The sequence below is a fragment of the Vidua macroura genome, chromosome 5 (assembly GCF_024509145.1).
Source record: "Vidua macroura isolate BioBank_ID:100142 chromosome 5, ASM2450914v1, whole genome shotgun sequence".
NCBI classification, from domain to species: domain Eukaryota; kingdom Metazoa; phylum Chordata; class Aves; order Passeriformes; family Viduidae; genus Vidua; species Vidua macroura.
In genome coordinates, this window is record NC_071575.1 from 56841855 (window position 1) to 56869478 (window position 27624).

Sequence of the window (27624 nt, forward strand, 5' to 3'; positions counted from 1 at the left end):
CATTGAACAAAATATTAAGTCTTTAAAAACAACCCTCCTCTGCAAAGTCCTACAGACTGTTGACAACCTCTTTAATTTGCAGTTCTTCATTTCCACAGAGCCATGTGGCAGCAATCTATCATCCACAAGGTTTTTCATCTCTTTGCTCTTCTCCTTTGTCCACATCCTTTGCCCCAGGCATTATTCTGCTTCACAAAAATGAACTGCTTGTATTTCAGAAAGCCTGAATGCAAGATGTTATGCATTTGCAATTTTCCAAATCCAATAAAGCTGCTGTGCCAAAAGTAAGCTCTTAGATTCAGGAATCTGAAACCAAATCACTGAGACTTTAAGCTCTTAACCTTGGCAAACTAGTTTTGAAACAAAAAAAGGCCACAGACACCTTGTGCAAAACTACTTTTCCATGGGCCACTGCAGCTGTCAGCATTGCAGGGACAGCTAGTGGACTGGGTATTGAGCAGGTTGTTGATCAGATACTGATTTTTCTACTTGTTATGCTGTTTGCCCACCTTTCCCTTTCATTCAACAGAAACCATCTCAGAATGGTCTCTTCCTAGCCATCTCCATGTGTATATTCCACACCCTATCAGGTGTGGGATCCCACATCTTCTCCCACATACTTCCCCAGTGAAGAACTATTACCATATGTTAAGATAACCTACAAAGCTAATATCTAATCATAAGATCAGTCTGAAAAACAATTTATTACCCTTACAGATTTTTTGACTACTTATCCTTTGTAACTCAGGGCTTTTTCTTTTTTAAAATTATATTTCAGATACATCACATACTTTTCCAAGGACAAAAAATGAAATGCATGCCAAAAATAATTTTATTGTGTATGTGTCATTCCTCACAAAAAATAATGGAAGATCTAGTCCTTGGCTCATAAAATTCTTCCTTATTTGCCTTTTTTACCATGCATTACCAATGACATATAAGATACATCCCTGTCTGCTATTTTAACAAGCACTTTTACTAAAATGATTGCAATTAATGATGGGCCCTTTATAACAAATTATTTTGAAATTTTTACTTCCAAAAATGTTATCAGCAGTAAAATCTCCATCACTAACAACAGACCACTCTGCACCATTAGACAAGAGAAAGGTAGCTTCAATAGAGCAAATAAAGTAGCAAAATTAACTTTTTTTAAATGAAAGTAACTATAGCTGCTAGATGTCTCATATTGGTTATATATTTCTTGTGCTTTCTGCATTTTTCATGTTCACCCTAATTTTTAGAGGAAATGGTTCCATAAGATTACAAAAGACAAATCATTCCTCCTAGAAATATCAAAGTGCTCCTGTGATCAAGTCAAGTAATTCAGCTTGCTCTGACTCAATGGGAGGCAGAGAACTCAAAGAGCAGCAGCCCCTTAGATCACTGGCTCATTGGGTCACTCTCCTCTCTGTATGAAGACCTAATTCAAATGACCCAAGCGACTAGCCACTCACTGTAGATGAAAACTCTCTGATTAACCCTTATCAGGTCTGTGTTATCTTCAAAAGACTCAGAACTGTTCCTGTGATTTCTGATATTTAAGATGCAGTTCATCATTAAGCAGCAATGGGGATCTACAGCACGACCTTAACTGAAGCACCACTGTCTGTCTGGGACAATAACCATCTCCCCCAAAAACTGCCAGAGTTGGTAGATGACACTGCAGGGATAACAGTAGAAGCAAGGAAATCTAAGATTTTACAGGAAACTTTCACAGAGATTTTCCCAGAAAAGTTTTAGGAGGGCATTGGCATGTGTAGTTGTATTAATAACTTTTGTATTAATGTATTAATACTTTTTGCCCCTTTCCTTTTTGCCCCCCTAAGCTGACTTCCGACTCTTGTGATCTACACTATGGAGTCCTCTCTAGAGGCCCAGTGCAGGAAAGTACATAATTTTATGGTGGCAATTGTAAGAGATACGGGAAGATTTCTGGTTTTAAGAGGCACGGTTGGACCAAAATATTCTACTGGACCATGTACTATCAACACTGTAAAACCAGAAATGCATCTTATTTTACGGGGTTAATAATCTTTAGTGCAGTTATCTTATTCTTTCATCTTTTTATTGTCTCGTAATGGAATACCAATTTTAAAGGATATTGTTCCAGATAGTATCAGAGATTTAAGAAATACAACCGATTAGTTTCTTTCTGCACTTATATTATGCCCCTTAAGAATAACTCACTTGGAAATAACTTGTGAGAAATAGTATCTCTATCTTATGGGCTTTTACAGAACTCAGCTTTATTTTTATGGATGTTGTTCATTTACTGAAAAGGTTAAAGATCTTTTAAAGTGTTTCATTATTCACAGCAACAGAACTTTACACACATTCTATGAACAAAAAACTTCCCCCATACCATCTGCAATTTAATTGTTTCTGCCATTATATACTAGCAGTGAAAACCCCAGATTTTTCTTACATTATACAATAACTTATAATAGGGTGCAGTATGATGAAGTATATATATGTAGTGCTGGTCAACAGAATATTACCAAATCCAGCTCAATAAATTCTGATTTTCTATATTTAGCAAGACTCAGAAAAAAAAACACCACCATCAGCAAATAAGGTAAATGAATGGGGTTTCAGTCCTACTATCATGGAAAAAGAAAACAGGAAAATTTACCCCTGCTGAGGAAAAGTCGTTCAAATCATTTGTGCTTCAATTGCTGGCTTCCCTGAAAGCACAGACCACACATAGGGTCAAGTCTTCTAGGGCTGGATCACACTGCAGGCCAGAGCCAGCTGTGAGAAGTGGAAGCTGGCTAATCCTGAGCCTTGCAGGTGCCCTCCTGCACAGAAATACATGGTTAGAGACAAAGGTCTGTACTAGCCTGGAGAAAAGGGGGCTGAGAAAAGACATTATCTCAGACTTTGCAACTATCTGAAAGGATGGTATCCAGGTGGTGGTTGGTCTCTTTTGACAAGTCATAGGAGAAGAGAAAATGACCTCAAGTTCCACTGAAGGGGCAGGATGGTAGGGGGGTGTGTGTGTTAGATTGAATGTTAAGTAAAACTTCTCCACCAAAAGGTCTGTCAAGCATTGGAAGAGACTACCCAGGGAAGTGGTGGCATCACCAGCCCCAGAGGCATTTAAAATATGTGTAAATGTGGCACTTAGGGACATGGTTTAGTGGTGAATTTGGCAGTGTTTAGATAATGGACTCAATGATCTCAAAAGTCTGTTCCAGTGAAAACATGTCTATGATTTTATCATTCCTGTCATAATGCTTGTCTACCCCTGCATTTGTAAGTAGGCACAACACTATCACTGAAGAGGAAAGGAGAAAGTTTATTTGGGAACATTCTTCTCTCTGAATATGAATTAGTGGGCTGTTCTTGTACCAATGGACAGAGAAATCAATGCAATTTTATCAATACAGCATGCTGATAATTTAAAACATGAACCAAGAATTCATACTTGATGTTGTAGCGAATACAGTACAGTATGTCTTCAGTCTTGTTGATACTAGCAAAGGTTTCACAACATATACATGATTTGTGAGTAGAGATGTGCCTGATTCAAGGCCTCATTAAAAACAAAACAAAATAAGTAAAAGAAAAAAAAAAAGGAAAAGGAGATCCCAAAAATAGAAGGAGTTGCTGAATTATTTATAGAACTCTTGTGAGATCTGTCATATGTTTCCAGTGTACCATTTTGCTTGCAAAGCTGTAACAACCTCAGATTTTAAAAACATGTGATATGTACAAAATCAATCAATAAAAATCTGTCTGAAAACATCAGCAATAACACACTAACTTTATTACTTAGCACTCCTAACTTGGTTTTTGATCATGAGGTTTACTAGTCTCGTCTCAAACTATTAGCTTTTCAGTCTGTGGGAAATAGAATTAGACTGCTAAAGGGTTGAAATGGACCTTAAGGATCATTTAATCCCAACCACCCCTGCCATGTGGAGGGACCCCTCCTGCTAGACCATGCTGATCAAGGCCTTATCATTCTGGCCTTGAACACTGCCAGGGTTGGGGCATCCACAACCTCCCTGGGCAACCTGTTCCAGGGTCTAACAACCCTCACAGTAAAAAATTTCTTCCTAATATCTAACCTAAATCTCCTCTCATTCAATTTGTACCCACTTACTCTTTTTCCTGTCACTACAGTTCCTGATGTACAGTCCCTTTCCAGTTTCCTGGCAAGCCCCTTTCTAATACTGGACAGATCCTATGAAGTCTGTATGTAACCTTCTCCAGCCCCAACAGCCTCAGCTTTCTCAGCCTGTTTTTGTAAGAGAGATGCTCTACTCCTCTTATCAGTTTTGTGCCTCTCCTCTGGATTTGCTACAACAGTCCTTATGTTGGGGACATCAGAGCTGCATGCAGTAATTCAGGTGGGGTCTCACAGGAGCAGAACACAGAGGGACAATCACCCCCTTTGACCTGCTGGCCATGCTCCTTTTGTTGCAGACCAGGTTGGCTTTCTGGGCTGCAAGTGCACATTGCTGCCTCATGTTGAGTTTCTCATCAACCAACACCCCCAATTCTTTCTCTGCAGGCCTGCTCCCAATCACTCCTTCACCCAGACTGTGTTTGTGCCTAGGATTGCCATGACCCATGTCTAGGACCTTGCACTTTGCTTTGCTGACCTTCATGACATTTACACAGGCCCATTTCTCAAGCCTGTCCAGGTCCCTCTGGATGGCATTATCCCCTCCCTCCAGTGTGTTGACTGCCCCACAGAGCTTGGTGTCAGCAGCAAATTTGCTGAGGGTGCGCTTGATCCCACTGTCCACACCACCAGCAAAGATGTTGAACAGCATCAGCTGCAGTAGTGACCCCTGAGGGCACCATTCGACACATGGACAATGAGGCCCAGGCCACAACTCTCTGTGTGCAGCCCTCCAGCCAGTTCTTTATCCACTGCATGGTCCATCCATCAAATCCACGTCTCTCCAGTTTGGAGACAAGGATGTCACATGGCACAGTGTCAAAGCCTTTGCATAAGTCCAGGGAGAAGACGTCAGTTGCTCTGCCCCTATCCCCCAGTGCTGTAGCCTTGTCATAGAAGGCACCCAGGTTTGGCAGGCATGATTTCCCCTTTGTAAAGCCATGTTGGCTCTTACCAATCACCTCTTTGTCTTCCATGTGCCTCAGCAGTTTCCAGGAGAATCTGCTCCATCATCTTGCCTGGCACAGAGGTGAGACTGACTGCATTGTAGTTCCCCAGGTCTTCTGCTTTTCCCATTTTAAAAATGGGGCTTATACTTCCCTTTTTGGTCATCATGGACTTCACCTGACTGTCAATTTTTTCAACAATGATGGATAGTAGCTTAACAGCTTTGACTGCCAGCCCCCTCAGGACACATGGACAAATGTCATCAGGTCCCATGGACTTGTGCACATTCAGGTTCTTTAGATGTTATTGAACCTGACCCTCTCCCACAGAGGGCCTTCATTCTCGCAGTCCCTGCATTTGCCTTTTTCAAATTGGGTGGCATGACTGAACATGCTGTTGAAGACTGAGGCATAGAAGTCATTGAGAAACTCAGCACTCTCTTTTTCCGGGGTAGTAAGGTCTCTCTTTTCCTTCTGGAGAAGGCCCACATTTATCCCTAGTCTTTCTCTTACTTGCAGCAAATCTATAGAAGCCTTTCTGTTATCCTTAATATCCCTGGAAAGCTAATAAGTGTGGCTATGTTGGGTTTTTTTGTGTGTGGTTTTCTTTTTTTTTTGTTGTTGTTGTTTTTTTGTTTGTTTTTGGGGTTTTTTTTTTGTTTCATATTTGTTTGTTTGTTGGTTGTTTGGAGGTTTTTGTTTTTTTTTTTCTTTTTCTTTGGTTTTTTTTTTTTTTTTTTTTTTTTTGTTTGGTGTTTTTTTCTGTTTTCTTCACATTTTGGTTAAGCTGAATAATACTGTAATGAAGATTTCCTTGAAAAGCCATATAAACCGTGCTGTGCAGATATTTCACTCTTTACAACCTAGCTACAATACTCTTCTAAGCTATGGTGCCAAATTTTTACACAATGTTCAGCTTCATGGCAGAAGTCTGCATGCATACATACATTTATATGGCAGATGTTTTGTGCATGACATTTTTTGTTTTCCTTTAAAAAATCGTGTTATATCTATGTAAATTCCCCATACTTCAATAATTTTGCAAAGAGCTGACAAATACGCTCAGTACTGTATCTTTCAACGGGAATAGTACTCAAATACAGACTGCTTTGTCAACAACATCTGCAACACTTTGGGAGATGCTTCAAAATTTGTCATTTTAAATTTCATTAATTTGAAACATTTAAAATAAATATGTATTATAAAATCATGCATTTCTGGCTTTCATTAAAATGTTTACATTGCAGAGAATGCCATTTTGTCAGTACCCTTTATTTCTTTCAAGTTCACCGTCAAAAAGGCAACTATTCTTTTGTTAGTGTTAGAGTTTTATTTTCATAAGTTGAATTAAAAACAAATAAAAGCTTGGCACAAAACACACCATGAGAGGATGTTTTGACCCAGTTCAATTCTGATGTTCCTAAATGAAAAATAAAATATTATTTCTAGGCGATAGAATGGGAGTTGATTTCTACATTACCAAGTATATATATCCTCTCATATGAGCCTGATGACAGCCCAATGAGAACAGTGTGACTATTTCAGCAGTGCAGGTAGAGATATTTTCACACTTCCTTGAGCAGAACAGCTATATGTATACAGTATGCTACCAAAGAATTCTTGATTTGATTTTAAACATCTGCCAGTGGTCTTATATTTTTTATCATTTATTAAGAAGGACTAAGAGATTACTGATGAAACACGGACATTTGAGAAAGCATTCACACTGTAATTACAGGACCTTCTATCTAACATTATTATATAAACACACATTTATTCTTCAAGTCATACCATTGATTTCAGTAGTTAGTTGCATCAAGAATAAGAGGAAAGAGAAAACAGCAGTTCACAAAGGAAAAACAAAGATGAAAGGTATGATATTTAACATAACAAAGCCCACTGAAAATCAGATGATTAAGTGCAAGTATGCACTTAATGAAATGGAGGTAAAAACAGTGCTGCTCTCCATGTCAAATTGTCTTCTGGAATGAGAGTAATAGGATGATTTGATTTAAAAATAAAGACATAAAATGTGACTATAAAAATAAAGCTAGGCATCAAACTTAAGTGTTTGAAAGCTTCCTCCCTCAAACGCATTTTGCACTGCTCCCCCAGCCTCCACTGAACAGGTTTACTGCAGCGTTATATGGGTAAATCTGATCCTCCGGGTTGCTTGCAATAGCCAAGATATCCACAGCCTCTGTTCAGATTCCCTAATGGCTCCAAGTTCTTATTTTCTAGAAATAGCAACTTACTATGAAAAGATTTCTGAAGTCAGTAGAAAATTCTGCATTGATCACTTAGCAAGTAACATGAAAGGAAAAGGCAAGCCACCTAAAAGGTTAAGTGATAAATATCTAAACCTTCCATGTTCAATTCTTTTAATTTGCATGTCTTTTAGTATTTACGTTTATTATATCTCTCTGAAGCTAGTATTAAATAAAAAAATGTTCATTCACATTCTAAACTGAGGCTCCCCTACTATTTTCCAGATTTAGGCAGAGAAGAATATGAAGTCTGGCTAAACCACCAGGATCAATCACGGAAGACATGGCAGTACCTCAAGCAATGATGATGACAATAGGACAATCCATCATTTGCATATCAGTCTAGTAGGTAGGCCAATCATCTGGGATGCATCTAGACCTATTTATGGCAAGGGTGATTGAATCTCCCATTCCTGCATTCCAGGAAAATGTCATGATCACCAGACAAATATCTCAAATCAGAATATTTTATCAGCCCCTTTTCAAAAACTAAAGCACTGTGCTGCAAGTCTGAAGTCACATGGAGAATTGAGAATATATTGTTCAAGCTCAATGGTTGACACTCATCAGGGGAAAGAAGAGAGGATAAAGACCTCTCTCCACGAAACATAGATACATTTTTATATTGACATGGGATAAAAAAACAGTTTGAAGGGATTTTATATTCTTCTGGAGATACCTAACCTGACTGCAAAGCCACTTGGGACAGAAATTTCAGTGTCCTGGTGGAGGTCTGGATAGGTACCCACTGTTCTGGCTGGATAGTAAAGTTGGCCACATTTGCTCATGTCCTTGTGAAAAATACAGTAATTGGCTTGTACCTATCTTTCCCATGCTACCTCTACTATTATAAGAAATAAGTATCAGTCTTTCCACAAAATGTCTTTCTTTTGTGGCTAGAACAATGCTAAGAATTGTTCTGTGAGGGAAAATTCTCAGGACTTCATGGAGAAAAAGGAAAAGCAGTAAAAGCAGTAGGAACAAAAATGAAAAGTATAAAAGAGAAAAAAAAAAAAAAAAAGGTAAATGTATTAGGAAATAGAGATGCTACCTTTAAAAGCCCTGGTCCAGAAAAATATAGCATCCTCTACAGATTAGGACATGAACTTTAAAACATCTTATCCCCTTCATGTAGGGGTACACTGGTGTATTTCACATGAGCAATGAATTTAATGCACTTTGTCTTTACTTCAGAGGCAACTTTGGAACTCTTCGGTAAGGGCAAATGGAGAAGAATAGTAGCATTGGCTGAAAAAAGTTAACTAGGTATCCATCAGCAATTGCTGATGGCCCAAAGGCATTGGAAATGTGTAATAAAGACAGACAGACTCCATAGATTTTGGCCTAGAATAATTTAATCTGCAGTATTGCAGTCAGTAGCTGATGTGGCTGAAAAATAAAGTGATGGCAAAAAGTGATGCCTATTTTGGCATCCCAGACACTTCCATAATCACTTAGTGCCTGACCAAAACAGAGGTCAGACATATACAGACAGAGTGAGGTGGGAGAATAGGAATGGGACAGTCTGGCTTTAGGCTGGTTTAGAGTACCAAAAAGCTTCACTGTCAATTGAAAGAAAAGGTTTTATTGTATATGTGGCTGATTGATTTTACTGTCCCACCCTTGCCTGGCTTTATTTGGATCAAGGATCAGCCAGTTCTGTTCACTTCCAACCTCTTGTCTCATTCATGTAATGAGTTTGCTAAGATCTAATGAAAAACAGGAATAGCCCGAGCTTTGTGCTGTCACTTTCCTATGACAATGTAAACTGAATTGTCGTTCTGCATACCTCTGCATGCTCATATGCAAGTGGCCAGGAGGAGTAGCTGAAAACAAAACCTCATGGGCAGGAGCTAACTAGAACAAAAAACTGGCAACTTTATCCTTAAGGTCTGCCCCCAAGGCAAAGAAACTTATGTGCAGACATAATGTTACTGAGTATTTCTATTCCAAATGGTTAATGAAAACATACCAGGGGAATACTGAAAACCAGAAATGTTTGGTATGTGTCTACCTTTCACAGATTTTCAATAACGCTTAACAGCTTAATACCATTTATGCTTTTGAAACCATTCTTAATAAAATACTGTTAGACTTTTCACAAGTCTGTCACTTCCTGGGCCACCTTGACCTAGATCAATACACTCCTGTTAAGTGTTATTATGCACTGTTCACAGGTCCTTCACCAGTATCTTGTTGAAATGACAGTTTCCAATATGACAGGCCTTTCTGAATTAATTTTCAAGTATGCTTTTAAGAAATAATGTGTCAAATGTTATTATAAAAATCCCTGAGCTAAAACAGCTTTTTCATTTTCTTTATTCACTGCTTGGATTTTTTTTTTTTTTTCAATCCAAGAATTCTAGCTTGCTTTGCATGATTTAAGAGAAATCTTTGTGGCTATTCTTAAAAATGGAGATGCTCCAAAATGAATATACAGTTGGATATACAGTGCAACAACTTCAGCTTCTAACTCTTGTGTTGTGAACACAAGCGCAAAATGGGTGTGTAAGAATTTTAGCATCTTAAATTCTTAGTGTTGATATGACATACTAGTTTCCAGCCTTCATAAGTTTACATTACATGCCCACAAAAAAATTGTTTTAAACTATATATCAAGTTCTGCATTAGTCTTTCCAGCTTTCTTCCTTGTTTGCATTATCAGATCTATTTTTCTTACACACACACAATGTATCCTCTAGTCCCCTCAGTTCAACCATATGGCACTCAGCATCTATTGAATCCCTTCTTACACTGTATTGTGCTATTTTGTGCAAGAAATTGCACAAGTAATCTCCAGGTTTGTTTCCTCAGACAGTCTCTCTTTGCAGTCACTTATTAAATGAAAATTGATTTTTCCCATATTCAAACAAGAAATCAGTACCTTCAGACAATATCAATCTATCATGAAGGAGCAGACAGCACTGTCTCAAATTATCTGATCTAGCAGATGAGGAATGAGATTTAGTTGCTTAACACAGACAATAAGTGAACCAGCACCTTCTGTCTGACTTCCAGCTGTCACCCCACAAGGACACTGGTCTGTAGGTTCTATGTTACAGATGCTCACTCTGTGCAAGGTGCCATCAATACCCTTAAGTACCTGAATGCACTAAAATGATAAGTTGAGGAAACTAAACCACATTTATAATGTCTGTTTTGCCAAGAATTGTCAAAACACAAAAAGCCCAAATATTACTATTACTAATAGGAAATTGGCTTATCTGATGCTTTTAGTCCATCTCAGTACTAATTCTTAACATGCTTATTTCTTAGACCAGTTACCATGCTATTTCAATATTTGGAAAGGTCTGTTTAAATGCAAATGATGACCAGGGTGTTAAACAGTAATAAAAAAATCTAGTATCAGGATCGTCATATACACTCTTTGATGGGCCTGCAAATTTTCCAGGCAGACACTTGAACTATCAATACTTGAAAATTCACTATGTGTGAATTTTCTGTGCCTTGAGCCTTGAATTTTTAAATTTAGGCTATTTTTTGGTTTTGGGAAGATGAAAGAGAATCCTAACCCCATATAAAACCATAATTTTTACTGATGACCTGGAAAATTATTCAATTTAGAAAGAATTTCAAATGAAAGTATTTTCTGTTTATCAGACCAATTTAACAATTTAGACATTCTTTAAAATGCAGCTTTTAAAGCCTTTGAATACTTGAATATTCTTAGACATTCACAATTTATTGTATGCGTTCATACTATCATATAGTAGTCAATGAACTTGCCAGATGTGGTTTTATTTACATTTCAGACTTCTGGTTTCAAAGTATAGGGAAAAAAAAAGAAAAGGTTTTGCTTAGTGTTTTTACTGAAAACATAATTTATTCCTCAAACCCATTAAATAGATGATTGAAAATTATTATTATTGCCTTGGGTAGAAACAGCTTTTGTCTACTTACTGAAACTGACAGTTCAGACCTCAAACAGATCAAAATGTAGCACATTTTACAGTGCAGTAACTGTTTTCAAATATAGATTAATCTATATAACAAAGAAAAGCCAAAGTTCATAATCATTAATCAGAAACTAGATTTACCTCACTGAATCTAAAGCTGGCCTGTCTCTAAGTTAGCATAGTAAAATTGGACTGAATGCTAGAACACCCAATATGAATATGAGTTAAGTAATAGGAAGCCAGAAAGAAAATATATGTCTAGAATTCTTATCTATCTAAAAATTCTGTTTATTTATTTGCACAGTAATTGCAATATCTTTGAAACAGCCCATGCAGAAGTGAGCATTCATATTTTCTGTAACTTTAAAAAGACAAAAGAAATTAGTGTATTATAATTCATTATAATCTGAAAATACATATTCTAAAAGTGAAGAACAAAACTTGAGTTTACCTAATTTCTTCCAAGGATTTATTTGAGATGTTAACAAATTATGATTTCACTTTGCATGCCATTTTACTACAAGATATTTTTGGTGTAAATTTTGATCTCTTTTCAAGCAGTGTGGACCAGTGAATATCAATAGAACCAGTATTCAGCATTCATGACAGAGGAAGGTGGCTAATCTCTTTAAGGTAGTTCTTTAAGTATCTGACAGCTCCTTTCAATCTAAAGTCTACAAAAACCACAAAAATCTTTGCTAGCATTTTGGCTTAGGACTTGAAGATTACTTATTTGACGTGAAGAAGTGCATTTTGATAAGGATAACGGAAAATAAAATGTGCAGGTTTCAACACATTGGTATGACAAAGAAGTGCACAGCTTTGAAAAGACTGTACTAGCTGAAGCATTACTAACATGCAAGAAAACCTATATATTTTGAAAGAATAGTACGGCCCCTTCATGAGATGCTTTACCTTCATGAGGATTTTTTTCTATTTAGATTTCTCTGTGCATGTAGTCCTTAAGACAGGGGTCCACAAAGGCCATCCTACCACTCTGCTTGTAAATCGTCTAAAGGGACTATTCTTCTCTAACACAAGAATTAGAAACATGATATTTAACTTTTCTGCGAATTATGATACCTAACTCCCATACTGCTTTTCTTGGAAATTAGCAGAAGATAATCTATTTCCAACACTGTCAATGATGACAATTTGCAGATTAGGATACCTTTTGTAAACAATGAGAATAACGGAAACTGCTCAAAGCATTAAAATATTTTGTAAGCCATTGAAATAAATAGGTTAAATCTAGGCCTTGTAGCACACATCTATAGAGTGGCCATTGAAGCCCATGGTTATAACATGTAAAGAACTGGTATTTTCTCTCATAATTTATGTTAGTACTACTGAGAAGAACATCAAATTAATACAAAACTATTAAAAGGCTCAGTTAAAGCACTGTACAATGACTAGGACTGATTCTATAGATATGCTGTTACATTAGAATGAGATGCTAATTAAAAGTAACCTAGTTCTGCCAGTTCATATAGATGCAGATATCATGACTTTTTGATCTCAACAAGATCTGCCAAAGTTATTCTGCAGAAAGTGTTCATGTTCTATCCTTTCTCAGTTTGGTGTGTATATATGAAAAGTAGAACACATCAATGTTTTAACATACGAAAGTTATTTCAGGCTAACTTCCAGTTATGTGGTATGGTCTCAGAAAATCTTAATCAAATATCAATTTCAGAAGCATACTACTGAGACCTGAGTTAGTTTTAAAGGACTTTGTGATGCATAATGCTTGGTGAAGCAATGGTCTCAGAGCTCACAAAACTGGCTGTCAGAAGGACTTAAGAATGCAAATGATTCTTTGTGGAAATAAAGATAGAGGTTTTCTTAAACCAGATTTCTCAACAACCAACTAGAAATTAAGAGTGAGTATATCTGAGCTTGACCCAAAAGACTTAATGATCTATTTCACCACAGAAGCGTATTTGTGAGAGCCCTTTCTTCTGCTGTTAAGATTTCTCACAAGACAGTGGCAGGCATGCCATCATGAAGAGGGACACAGAGAAAAAGAAAAGACAGAGAAGACATAGGGATTCAAATTGTGTAAACTCATGTGCTTCGAAGCAAAGATAGTCCCATAGGTTAAATGCAGCCAAAGATCCTGATTCTTCAACAGTTGACTATAAACAATGAAAAATTCGGGATCCTAATTTCCTTCTTGTTTCTAAAAGCTAATACTTGGACTGGAGTGAAGGGATAAACCAGCTTGCTGAAAAGTGTCCTCTGTAATTTTGGTCCACACATAGTGTTCCTGTTACAATTCGAACTGTGAAGGAGCTTAGCAGATGAATTGCTGACAGATCTATAGAGTGGAAGCACATGGCTATGATGTGTAAAGAATTGGTATTATTGTATCTGTTTCATAAGTTGACCACTTCTAACAAAGGGGAAGGGTGAAAATTAATTTGGCATGGCATGCATGCAACATTTCACTTCTCTAATCTGGTGCTGCCTGAAAGCTTGTTTTGGTAGGTATTGTATCCTGGAATGACACAGAACTAGAACTGGCAGAATGTCAAAATACTTCCAAAACCAGCTTAACCAAATGAAATCAGCTGAGCTGTGGAGATGTGAAATGCACATTTAGAAAGAGTCAGAGCTGGAATGTAGGTGAGGCTAAATACAGGAATACCAGTGTTATGTGAATACCTAACATCAGGAATATTACCAATAAGGACATTATACATAACAGTATTTTTATTTCTAAGTTAATTTGAATTGATAAACCTCTTAAAATGTTAAGTTAGGATTCCCAAATTCACTGACCTATGGAGCTAAGAATTGTTAATCTTACTTCTATGGCTGGGGAAACTGAGGCAGAGAGGTTCAGTGACTTACCCAAGGCCACAGAGGGAGTCACTGTCAGAGCCAGGATTAGAGCTCAGGAGTTTCTGGCTCCCAGTTCCCAAGCTCAGACCACTAGACCATGGCCTCAGGATATTTCCAGCTCATCTTCAGTCTAAAAAAAAGTAAATTCTCAAGTATGTTACAAATATGTAACATATATATATATATATATATATATTTCTTTTTACCTGAATGTAATGGTATGAGTGAAAACACATTGCCCATAAGTCAGTGCTGAAAATCATACCAGTATATTTTATCTGAGTTATCTAAATCATACATATATGTATGATAAAGCTCTGCTGAAAAAAATTATGATTTAAATTACAGCCAATACAAATATGTATTGTATTTTTCAGGGTAAGGAACAAATTGCCTTTCCAACCCAGCCAGCATGTCATTTATATTAATGATGAGGCATTTCTATTAATGATAAGTTGCTCTGTGTGTATGTAAACTCTATTAAGAAAGTCAGGTCCCTTGGTGGAGCTAGATCCTTAGTAAATTTTGCTAGCTAAGCACTGAGTTCCATGTCAGAGTAATTACACCTTTTATCCACTGTGAGCTCCTCTCTTAGCTTCTCCATATTCCTTAATTTCCCACTTCAGCTAATTTAGCAGTAAAATCGCAAAGGTTTAAAAGGTTAGCTACCGAGGAACTGGCGCATGAATGTTCTGTTAAGCTCCGTGCATTGAAATCACATTATGTAGAAGAAGGAATTAATTAAGTAACAATTAGGTAGTGATGGATCATTGACAACATATCTACACTTGGGTGCTAAAAATTAATCTCCCCTGTAAAAACAATACATTATGCATCTTCTCATCTATACACGAGCAAGTTTTACACTTGAAATATAAAATGGATAGGCCCTTCAGCAACTTATTTTCGAAAAAGAGGCATATCTTCTGGCACAATTAAAACTATAAAATATTTTTAAAAATCATATAGCTTAATTTTAATAATTAATTGAAAAAGTAATGAGGATAGCAAAAGGAGAAGAAATTTTTAAAGGCAGGAAATTCTAAAGTGAGTGTAAGGACATTTGTTATATGAAAGTACTTAGTATGTTAAAATTGCTAACAATTGTGTAGTATTCTCTTGCTATCTTCTTTTTCAAGTTGCCATGTTGTTTCCTGGTATTGACAGTCAGCCTCTTAATACACAGATTGGCAGTTAGCCCAGTCAGTCCTCAATTCTAAAAGCCTCTTAGCCGATGAAAAATCTTTGGTTCATTCACACCTTGTAGATAGAACAACAGGGCAGAAGTGACATCCAGATCCATTTAGAGTATACTTTGAGTCTGATTTTCCTTTGCCTTGCACCTTGTGTAGTCATTTATAGCTTTGCAAAGTGAGCACAAAATGGATATAAAACACTGCTACTCATATGAGGAGAGAATTCTGATTTGGTTGCATTATTTCCAGAGGTGATCACAACAAGTGCCAGCCAGTTGAAAAATCTGGCTCTGCATAGAATGTGTAAACAATTTTGACACAAAATATAAAGTAAAAAGCAGCAGCCCTTTCCAAACATTTTACAGAAATTGCATTTTTGTTTTGCAGCAATGAATATGTTCACTTGCTGTTTGCTTGAAATTTTCATAGAAAGAATACTAAATCTTAACTCATCTACAGAAAACAATTCCTATTTCTTCCTTTCTTTTAAAGAACCATATTTAATTATGAGTCCTAAAGTATATTCTCACTTAAAAGGGAGCTCATATCATCTATAAGATCTCTAGAAGTTCTAACTTCCCACATGCTGCTTCTAAAACCAGTACTTAAAAAGTTGCATTTCTACAACACCTGCTGGAATCAATGTGAAAAGCTGGTATTATCACAACAGCTGGTCTCAGTCCATCAGAGTTCAACACTGTTCTGACTTTAGTATGGGTGACAAATTATTGTCAGCATTTATCAGTGATATCTCTGCTATACAATCTACTATCAGTATGATAACTCAAGACCTACTGCCAAAAATATCTTTAAGATGCAAGCTATATCAGCAGGAAAGGGCTGCTGATATTAGATTAATGAATGTGTTTTAACAAAATTGACAGTTAAAAAAATGAAGGACCTAATCTGGCTGTTGCTGGAGATGTGGTCAAAAATTATTTCTACTTCAGAACAGGATACAGTAACTAATTCAGTATGTCTTGACATTTTTTCCCCATACTATCTTGTGGTCATTTTTCTGGCCCTTCCCAGCCAGAAGTCTTTCCTAGTACACTTAAATACCATGATGGCATGATAGTGCACGGCAGCTCGTGTGTTGATTAGGAGCAGAAACAGCAGTTACGGCATTAGCAGCTATTGGTCTGAGAATATTGCTAGAGTAAATAATGCCTCTTAGTGTTTCTGTTGGATTTTTATTCTTTTAATCACAGTCATGAATTCCATGGAGTCATCTTATGACAGTTTCCAAATCTACTACCATGGGCCAAAGCCTACTTTTCAACCAAGTAGCTAAAGAACATTTTTTTTTAATTCTTAATATGTTACTAATACTGTATTATAGGTTAGAATTTATTGCAGGGTTTTGAATTTGTTTTTCTTCCTGTCTTTTTTTTCCTCTCTCCCTTCTGCATTCAGAGCTTCTGTAAGCATTCTAAATTGCTAGTCTGGCTTGACTGGAAAGTACTGTGTGTTTGTTGTGTGTCTGCATGTGTGATACCAACTGTTGAAGACTGCTTGATGTTAGATGAGGGCTTATGCTCAGAGCTGTTCTACAGTTGCCTCTCTGGCAAAATCTTCTCTTACCGATGACAATGATGTATCTGTGTGGGGAGAGTCTGTTTTACAATATTACACTTGCCGTGGTCTTAATTTTACTGATGGGGCATGATTATGATTTCATTTATATTAATCAAATTCATGAGTCATTCCATTCATGTCAATAGCATTAAAGAGCTATAGAGACAAGTAAGAGTTCAGAATCAGGCTTCTGGTGTTTAATCTAAAAGCGTATCTGAATCACTTCATTAAAGACAGAAACTGAAGGATAGATCCTCTGCTTACTTTGCATTACTCAGTCATGCCATTAGCATTAAACATCAAATAAAGAGCTAAAATGACAGCTGGCAATGTGTCACAGTACATGGGTTTTCCGTTTACCTCAGATAAAGAAAATACCCCTGAATTAACAAGATTTAAGACTATATTTCAAGTATGAAAAACTTATGGTATTAGATCTCCGTGCCCTTGAATGTTGGCATAAATGTTTAAAAAACCTTTTCCTTCTCTTGGTTTTTTTTGGGTTTTTTTTATGTCAATCTTACATAACTTGAATGTAAAAGATTTACATAGCTTGAATGCAAAAGATGTAAAGGCAAACTATATTTAAGTAAGACCTCAGAGATGAGTTAAGTTTTATAGCCCTGTCCATAAAGAATATTATATCTGGTAAATACAGAAGCATAAAAATAGTGTTCACAAGACATGAAATTTGTTTTGGAGGTATCTTATAAAGCATTATCAAATCTCCTTTAAAAAAAAAAAAATTGAAATAATGTTAATTTTCTAAATACAGGCATTCTAAACCAATAAAATTTTTATACTGCTGTTTGTTTGTCTCCTGCTCAGACAGAGAAATTGTGCAGGGGATGATGGGCATTAATTTAGTCCTCACTGATAAGTACTTTTAAGACTAAATATTCTTGAAATTGCACTTATTTAAATTACACTCAAGTTCCCTGTAAACCAAAAAAAGATTATAAGGAGGGAAAATAATTTCAAGAGGCCTAGCAAGTTAGCAGAAAATTGCTCTATTATATCTCTTCAGATTTTTTCCATTTATTAAGTCAAAGAGTTACTGGCATTTGAGAACATTTTCCAGAAATCTGTTTGATACATTATAGGCCCTAGAAATTATTACAGTCATATATGCTTTCATCTTCACCACAAGCATATTCCCTGAGATACCTAATCAGAGAACGGAAGGATTTACCAACAAACCAGGGCCAAAGCAAGCTGGGAAAAGGGATCTTTTGCTATATTTTCTGCAGATTTCACTGAAAACCAAAGATCTATCTGAGCAACTTGTTTTTCAAGTATAGCCAGAATAGCAAAAAATATTTTCTTTGGAACTCCCAGAGAAAGCTTTCTTTTCACCCTCTTAGACCACACATTGATTTTTACACCCTACACTAACGCAGCATAAGTTTGTATATGTTGAAACAATAAGATACTGTCTTCAGGCTGGATACAAATCTTAGTTAAGCCACTGGTGTCTTAGGAGAAAACCTTGATATAATGTCTACTCTTAGTAACCATGGGAAATATACATTTTCCTTTATTATCTTTTCCAGTGTTGTACTTTGTGATAACATTGCTGTGTATTTCAGCATGCACACTTGGGCACACAGATTAATTATGAGGCAATAAACTTTACATAAAAGTGCTGAAAAACAATTAAAAATTTCACTTGTTTTTCAACAAACCAAAGTGAATAAGAAATTGAAGTATAGAACAGAGAAGTCACCTACCGTGGTTGTCTTTATCCGTCCTCCTGGTTGTGTACAGGTCCAGCCTGATTTATTGATTAGCAAATCACAGCCTTCTCCTTCTAAACATGGAAGCATTTCACACCACTGTTTTGTTTTGATAATTCGTGCTATGAAACAGAAAAGGAAGAAGAAAAAACAAAACCAAAAACAATTGGCAGGAGAATTCACATTTTACTTATCTCTAAATACTTTCTCATTTGAGTTGTCTATTTTCATTATCCAATAATTCAGTAATAGTTCATGATGTAGAGAGTCCTAGGCAGTTTACAAAATTATTTACAACACCTACTGTGCAAACAAATTTAATTTCAAACTAAAAAAAAAAAAAAAAAAAAAAAAAAAAAAAAAAAAAAAAAAGACAGCTTTATTACAAATCAAAAGAATGTAGAAAATAGCTCTTTTTCTAATTTCATGCTCCTCCCAATGCCAATGAAGGAACCATAATAAACAGAGGGGTCAGTTTAATGACAGCAATTGAGAAACCCTCTGATACTTGCAAAGGTAGGGGTATAGTCAAGGGCAGAAACTAGGAACATAGGAAGGACAGGTATTGAATAAAGCAAAGGTTGAGAAACAGGAAGGAGACAATAAGCTGAGGGAAAAGACAGGACCAAACAGCCTATTACTACAAGGGAAAAGAAGTCTAGTTAGGAAGGTTTCTAACAGAAAGCTGGTGTGATACGTATTGCGTGTCTACTTTTAATGCTTGTGTCTCTGGCAAGCCAGTTCTGCAAAATTTCCACAAGGTCATACACAGCATGTAGTCTTGGAACAGCAGAGCCCTGACTGCAATAAAGTAAAAGCAAAAGAGTTGTAAGGGGAATCTTTTCCTCAAGGTATGGAGAGAAGGGGCTTTAATACCTGTAGACCTCTTTCTGGACTATAATACTATTTCTTTTGAGTTCACCTTTGTAGTATCTAGGTTCCTTCTCATAGAATACAAAACAGTATTACTGATATCTGGTATTCTGTTATTCTTTCACTCTTCACTGAAGACAATATTGTACAGTGGAGTGTTTAGGATACTTTTCATAAAATACATATACAGAGAGACACAGTGTAAGTGCAATATATTCATGCTAAACGAGGTAAGGTCTCCCAAATTAACTTTTGCTCAAACTGTAAGGCTTGCAGTCTGCAGAAAATGGTCCTCAGTTCCTCCAGGGATCATCTCACCAGTTCTTGGCTGCATTATAGGAAAGCTTCAGCACTTCAGTTTATACATAAGTGTCCTAGGATTCAAGGCCAGAACTTGTCCCACACAGAGGGACACAGATCATGCTTTCCTCTATGCTGATGTGTGACACCAACACACATAACACACCTTCAATAATCATAAATAAGTCCAGCAAAAAGAGAACTACAGGAGAAGTACTTAGTAAAATAAGAGTACAAGAAGTTTATGCTGTACCAAATTAGTTTGGGGTCCAAGGAGACTGAAAGTAGGCATTTATCCCAGTGAAAGCTGCAGCTTTATGCTCATGTGAACATGTGATTCAGCTTGACGTCTTCTGTCTGGAACTACTTAAGAATACAATTCCCAATGCCACTGGATCATGGCAAGAAATAGAAGTGCAATTTAAAGTATTTTAATAAAACCTCTTCCAATATTTTGACACAAAACAACTTGTGTCCTCAGCTCTGGTATAATTGTTGGTAAGCTCTAGTAATATAACAAAACCTGATTTCTTTCAGTGGAAGCTCAATCTGGAATTCATATTAATATTTTAATTATAAAACCTCTTTAGCACCTAAATGTCTACATAGGAATTTGCACTGTTCTTTAGGGAATATATAAATCAATGATGAAATGATTCATAACTAAATTTTTTTTGAAGCAACTCTGCTAGGGTTTTTAGCACATAATACACAGAAATGTGGCTTCTACTTGGGTACCAGAGATACTGCTGTATTGATAACTGGATCATATGTGTTTTTGAGACTAACCTCTCCTTTGTAACAGATAACAGCCTCAACCTTTCAGTGAAGGTCTGCATCCAGTTACAGGTTTAGCAGAAAAAGCTCAGTAAAATGCTAACACCAAATCTGACCTACTTGCATGCATATCTTTCTTAATTCACATATCAAAATGGCTATTTCTATAAATGTTTCAACAATATGAGGAATCACCGAAAGACTGAATAGTAAGCTAAACTCAGAAATATCCACTAGATTGCCTTTACTATCTCAGCCTTTACTACTGCCTTTACTATTGCCTTCACTATTGCCTTTACTATCTCAGGAAAACCTCACTAGGAGTATTTCCTGGAAACATGACTCAAAGTAATATTATTTAAAAAAAGTATTGCTGAATTACTCTTAGTGTTTGCTTGATTGCTATGGGTATTATCACAAATCCTTGGGGTCATTGCTCTGGGTATTGGCTATATCCACACAAATTTAAAACACACCAAGGGTATTTACAAAACATAAATTCTAAAACTTTTCTGTGCTGTGTATAGACCAGCTCACACATTTAAGCTTGAGAATCAGAACTTCTTTTGTAGGGAAAAGCTATCTAGCTCACCTGATTTAAAGCTAATCAGTATCAAAACTGTGTCTCCTTAGCCCCCATGCCATCTTCCAATCCTGCTTCCTGCCAAGATCTCTTCCCCATTACTGGTTTAACATCCCTTTAATTCTGCTTCTCCACCCACTCATTGCTTTGCTTCAGGAGCCTCACCAACACACAGGCCCTCACACACAGTGCCACGAGGGAGGCCTGTTCTTGTCCGCAGGACTACATCTATTTTTGCATTTTCACTTTTCAGTTTGCACATTATATCACAGTGTGAGAGTAAAGCTCTATGTGTAATATAGGAAGGGAGCAAAATGTACAACAATTTTTATCAGCATAATATCAAAGAATTTTCATCAGTAATTGAAACTGAGTTATACTAGTCAAAGCAAAGGAATATAGTGTATTTCCTGAGGCAGTGTAGTTGCCTTTTTTCTGTGTATATTCACCAGGGGTGTAATTCAGCCCTCTGCAGACAAAAGAGCAAAAAGCCTATCAGCTTCTTCAAATCCACTCTGAGCTCCATTATAAAGAATTAAATGATACACAGGCTTTGTGCAGAGCTTCTGCAAAGAACTGAATTTCAGCTTTAGAATCTGTGCTGACACTACCTTGCATCTCCTAAGAAAGGCTGTGCCTCTTCACACAAACTGGAGTTAATAGGAACTGACGTTGCTCAGCACATGGTAGAATTGCTTTCCTGGGTAGTGCCATTTGAACTGGAGAAAAATGGACTCTATCCAAGGGGTTTTCAGACAAATAGTTTCAAGGCATTGGATGCAAGCAGATGTTGTATCAACATCATGACAAAATACCCACCAATGTGATCTTAACTGTTTTGTAAGACAGAGAAACTTGCAATCAGTTTCCAGTTATTTGTAGAAAAAGTATCCATTCATGATCAGTATAGTCTAATTTGAGACTGCTCAACTGAGTAGTGTTTCAGAACACCACTGATTGTTTTTTGCTAAGTACTGCAACTAGATAAGCTTTGTCAATAAGCCTCTCACCTGGTTTAATATTATATTACTATTATACTATTAGTATAATATATTTCCAATGGAAATATTATATAATTTTAATATATATATATATATATTTCCTATGGAAAATAATGGTTTATTTTCTGGATATTCTTTTCCCAGATTCAACCCACACTCAGGGAATTATCAATCTCTGCATCTCTAGTCAATCTTTTAACTGAAAATCATCAACTCTTTGTGATAGCAAAAAAACTAAGATAAATCTTGCTCATCAGCAGTAAATACAAAGACTTACAGTCATCTAAAATATGGTAAATTAAACCACTCAGATTGTTGCAGTTTGTTGTCTCTCTTTTTTTTTTTTTAGAGTTGGAGAATGAATTAGGGAAATAAAAGTAAAAATGTACTTTATTTTCACTGAATAAGAATATTGATTGAGGCAGCATTTGGATACTGACACTTATGATCTCAGACTACATTATGCTTCTATGCATAAAAGGTGGTGTGCAAAGTGAATATTCTTTTTTTTTTAATACATTTATAAAATATAATCAAAATCATGATGCATGAGCCTAAATAAAGTAAAAAAAAAAAAAAAAGTAGCAGAGAAGATACTTTGAAGTAGGGACAAGGGACAATTTTTTCCAAGCAGAACACAACATTTTGAAACATACTTCTTAAATGAGAACTTAGCTCAACTACACCTTTTCCAGAATGATGTTCTTCTTCACATTATTTTTTTTCAATGGTAATTTTTAGCAATTAATGCAAACTGTAACATATACATTGGAGAAAATATTTCCTCTTTGACTTTCATATATTATTTCACTGTGGTTTACTTGAACTTTGAAGAAAGCTGATCAGCATAGCGGATTCCCAAGGTTCAGAAAAGCTTATAGCTTTACCTCTTTAGAAGTACATAGACAAACACATTCATCTTAGTGTATTTTGCTTGCCCTATTAAAACTGAATAGGATCACATCTTTTATAATTATTCACCTTCAAATGATCCCAACTGGTTTCATAATCCCACTTATCTCCTAGCCTTTTTTAAATTTTCCTTTTTCCATTTTTTTCAACCCTAGCTTTTTGCTTTGACCGTTCCCCTCGTCTGCCCGATTCAGTACATATACACTATCTACCTATCAAAGATCCCTAAACATCTTACAGAACTTCCTATGTTTAACTAGTTTTATCTATGACTGGTAAATGCTGCTGATTGTCCCCATTGTGCACAGAGGTTAATCATCCTGACCAAGGTCACACAAGAATTTGTTGCACAGCTGGAAACAAAACCTCTGAATTCTTAGTGATCAGTAGACTGGAGATCTTTCTGTGTCCCTTCTTCCTTCAGAGAGAGTGTATTTTAATATGTATTCATAAAAAAATTAAACAACAATAAAATTATGCAAAGTAATATGCTTTCAAAAACATATATCAGTTAAATTGCAGCAACAGGAAAAAGGCCATCTGAAAGACAAACTGAATCACACCACTCTAAGATACTGCAATCATGAACTGCCTTTAGAGCAGCAATTTGACTGTAATAGTGTAAAAACCCCAAATGACAATCTATTTTACAACAAGGAAACATCACAAAGTTTAGATACCTTTTACAGCAGTCATTCTGCTTCCTTAAAAAGAATTGAAGCACTGCTAATTCACGTAGAGTTAGATTGTCTCAATTATTTATAGGGCATCTAGACCAAAGACTATTTAGTTCTAAGAACAGCAATAGAGCAATGTCTAGACACCTATTTTATCATTTAGCTCTTGCTGTCAAGATTGGGAGGGATGTTTTAGCTGAGGTTGAGAAATATATGGGTAAAAGTGATCTCCTGTGGGCTACAGAGAAGCTACAAATTGAGACCAGGTAACTAAATCATGAGTAAAAGATTGAATGACGGGGCAGAGGCTTTTCCTGCAGCTCATCCAATCATAGTTCTACTGAGGGATAAATCCTATTGCAACCCCTGGGTTGAGAAAATACCGTCAATGTTCACTTGTACCCTGAAAAAGAATGACAATCTGGCTTTATCAGAAATTATGCAGATTGCACCTTGTACAACATGTATTTAGGAGAAGCAGGATAATACCTAGGAGACAATCTCCAAATTATGTAGTCATCCATATTAACCCAAAGAAAGACTCCCTAAGACACCACTGCCAGTTACATGAGTGGTCCCTAGGAATTTAGCTGAATTACCTGGAGTAAGAAGTTGTTGAATTAAACTGAGTGAAAGCAGGAAGCTTGGTAAACCGCTGATGCAAAAACTACTTGAAAATACTTTGAAATAGTAAGACCAAACTTAAACTACTCCATTTAGAAAGGCATGCATACATTTGTTCAATTTTATGACATACTTAATGTTTTGCTTTATCTTCATAAGATTCAGTGAACTAAATATATACTGACAGCTTAAAAATAATTATACAAACTAAAACTGAAGTATAATCCAGATTCTAGGAGCACACTCATGAAATTCAACAGCTCTTATCTTTTTTCCTGTTTGTGTCTCCAAATAGAAGAATTTCCTCATTATGATACCCCAAACAATAAATAAACAATGAAAAGCATACGAGACTAAAGGCAAAGGAACATGATACCTGACTTTTTGTAGTGTAGAAACTAGAATGTATTTTTCTGGCCTCTCTCTTTTCAGTTCTTGGAAAACTTTAATACTATGTGACTCACTAATATAGTGATAGGTACCTTACATTAGCCTACATCCAGATATTTAAATATTTTTATGACAGAAGGATTATCCTAACACGGAAAGAGTCCTACAAATCAGCTTCACTGTCAACTCGTGTCTGTTTCCATTTTACTTTTCAAGGGCCAGTATTCTTCTAATTGCTCTCATTTGAGATTGTAATATATCTCTGCATTTGTTCTCAACTCCTCAGTCTCTTACTGAGGAGTACTCAAATAGTACTCAAATAGTACTCACTGGCAAAATTGCTTACTTGGAAAAGTAATGCAGCAAATATAACACATATTTTCCAACTGGCTACAAAGCAGTTGGACAGAAACAGAAAAAAAATTTATTATAATTTAATAAATTTCACAGGGTCACAACAAGCATCCTGGCAGCTATAATAAATGAATACTGATAAAATTTACATGTTGAATTTTATTTAGGGACAATACATGTGTTTCTAGTCTCTTCAAAACTAGTGTTTTCTAACTAAACATTAAAATGTCAGTCTTTAGAATAGGCAACCTGTCCTACAGCTTTGCCCAGGATTTCAGCAGTTGTCTGAATATCCATAGAGATACATATTCAATGGTTTTCAATCTATGAATGATCTTATTGCTTTGCTGTCTGTGGGTAGTTAGCATTTGCTGTCTAATAAGAGATGCTAATAGAACACCTACCCCTAGAGAAAGCCTTTGTCAGGACTCAGTGTTTTCTGTTTCTGTCCCCTGCTGTTCTGCTCTGCTTTATTCAATTAGTGTGCTGTAAGCAAAGGAAAATTACTAAAAATCTGATCAGTGATATGCCAGCAAAGAACCCTTCAGAGATCAGGTTTTCATCACATTTCACTTTGCTGTCAGCACATTGAGAACAGCAAATTTGACTGGAGAGGGACAGCAATTTCAGACCCAGAGGAGAGAATTTGAAGATTGTGGCAAAGAATAGACAAGAAGGGTTAAAATGGGAAGCAGAGGGAAAACAGATATTAGGGGGAAAAATAGGCAAAAAAGGAAGGAAAAAGAGGATAAATTCCAGCTATATGTAGTAGCTACTGAAGCTAATGGGCAAGGTCAAAAAACTTGAGCAACTTGTTCAGTGAGTGGAGGCAGTATGACAATGTAGGTAAGTGAAGGTGAAAGACCAGAACATATTGGGTTTTCTTCTCTCAAGTACACCAGTTTCAGTCCTCCTGATGATATGAGCAGAGAACTTCAGTGGAAGACCAGATTCACTATGATTAAAAGTCAAATGAGAACTGATGAGATACTCATTGCCATCCCTACGTTATGCAGAGAAGGCTGGGCAGCTGTGGAAGAAGGAGAAGGACCCTGAGAACTCTCATTGCTATGAAACATGTGAACATATAAAAGTAATCACTGAATACACAGTGAAGCAAGAATTTTAAAGAGGATGCCACAGTAATAATTAAACTTGCTCTAGGTTACATGGTCAGAGTTTTCACAAAACACACACTAAAATGATAGCCAAGAATCAAGGTCCTTCTTGGGACTCTAGCTGTAAAGATTTCATGTAACTAGTCTTACTGTGTACCTTTATTGAACTCTGCACATGCTTAGTAAGGAAAATAGAAAAAGAAAAGAAAAGAAAAGAAAAAGGAGAAGAGGCAAGGCGAGGCAGGGAGGGGAGGGGAGGGGAGGGGAGGGGAGGGGAGGGGAGGGGAGGGGAGGGGAGGGGAGGGGAGGGGAGGAAAGGGAAAGGGAAAGGGAAAGGGAAAGGGAAAGGGAAAGGGAAAGGGAAAGGGAAAGGGAAAGGAAAAGGAAAAGGAAAAGAAAAAGAAAGAGAAAAAGAAAAAGGAAAAGGAAAAGGAAAAGGAAAAGAAAAAGAAAAAGAAAAAGAAAAAGAAAAAGAAAAAGAAAAAGAAAAAGAAAAAGAAAAAGAAGCACTCTCCATTTGACAATTGCTTTTGCAGGGGCAAAGCAATGAGAATCAGAATGTGAGATTTCATGTGCCTGAGGACAGAAATCCATTAGTCTTTAATCTTTTGACAGCTGTTTCTGGGATTTTTAGTTAATTTTCTTCATGTGTATTCAAAGGACAGGCATTTAGCTGATGGTTCTGCTGCGGCCCTCACTGCTTTTAGTACATTCCAAGTCTGGTGTCAGCATGTGTATTGCTGCTGTGACATGGTGCTGACATTTTATTGTGCACCGAAAGAGATAATAATTCAGCTGTTCTCACGTACAATGGGCTTCCTTTGTCAACAACCACAGCAATGGGAAACTCTGCCCTCCTTTTGTCATGTATGTATGAACAGAACATGGAAGCAAATTGAGTTGAAATGAGCGTGATGACTAGCACAGAAAGAGACTAAGATGTCACTGTGAGAACAATTAAAAGTATTAGAAAATGGAACTCAGCAATGAAGCTGAACTTATCTCCTACCCAAAGTGCTTTTCCTGTATTCCACATGACTAGATGCTGTGTTACAGTAAACTACATGCTTTTTGGGCACAGCAAAAGCTGTGACTTTTTGCTTTCATCAAATAGTAAAAGTAAGCTACAATTATACTAGGGATTTTGACACAAATCTGTGCTTCAAGAATGAAGACTAAGAAAAAATCAAAAAAAAACTAGTGAAACAGGTAAAAAAAAAAAAAAAAAAAAAAAAGGAACCATTTTTATGGTATCACTTTTCATAACGAGAATACAATTAATACACTTGTGATTCTTTTGAAGCTTGTGTCAGTGACCCAGGAATCTTGCCATAGGGAACTGTGATGTTGAGCATTACATAGCTTGGAAACTGACCTTTCCTTATGACTTCT

At 36.4% G+C, this 27624-nt stretch overlaps 1 protein-coding gene across 4 annotated transcripts in view; it reads right to left on the reverse strand.

The window, feature by feature from the left end:
- Nucleotides 1–27624, reverse strand: part of TAFA5 (TAFA chemokine like family member 5) — a 400494-nt gene that overhangs the window by 56200 nt on the left and 316670 nt on the right. For all 4 annotated transcript variants that reach the window (XM_053978647.1, XM_053978648.1, XM_053978646.1 and 1 more), the window contains exon 3: nt 18618–18745. In XM_053978647.1, the coding sequence (XP_053834622.1) occupies nt 18618–18745 (128 nt within the window). The remainder of the gene's footprint in view (nt 1–18617; nt 18746–27624) is intronic.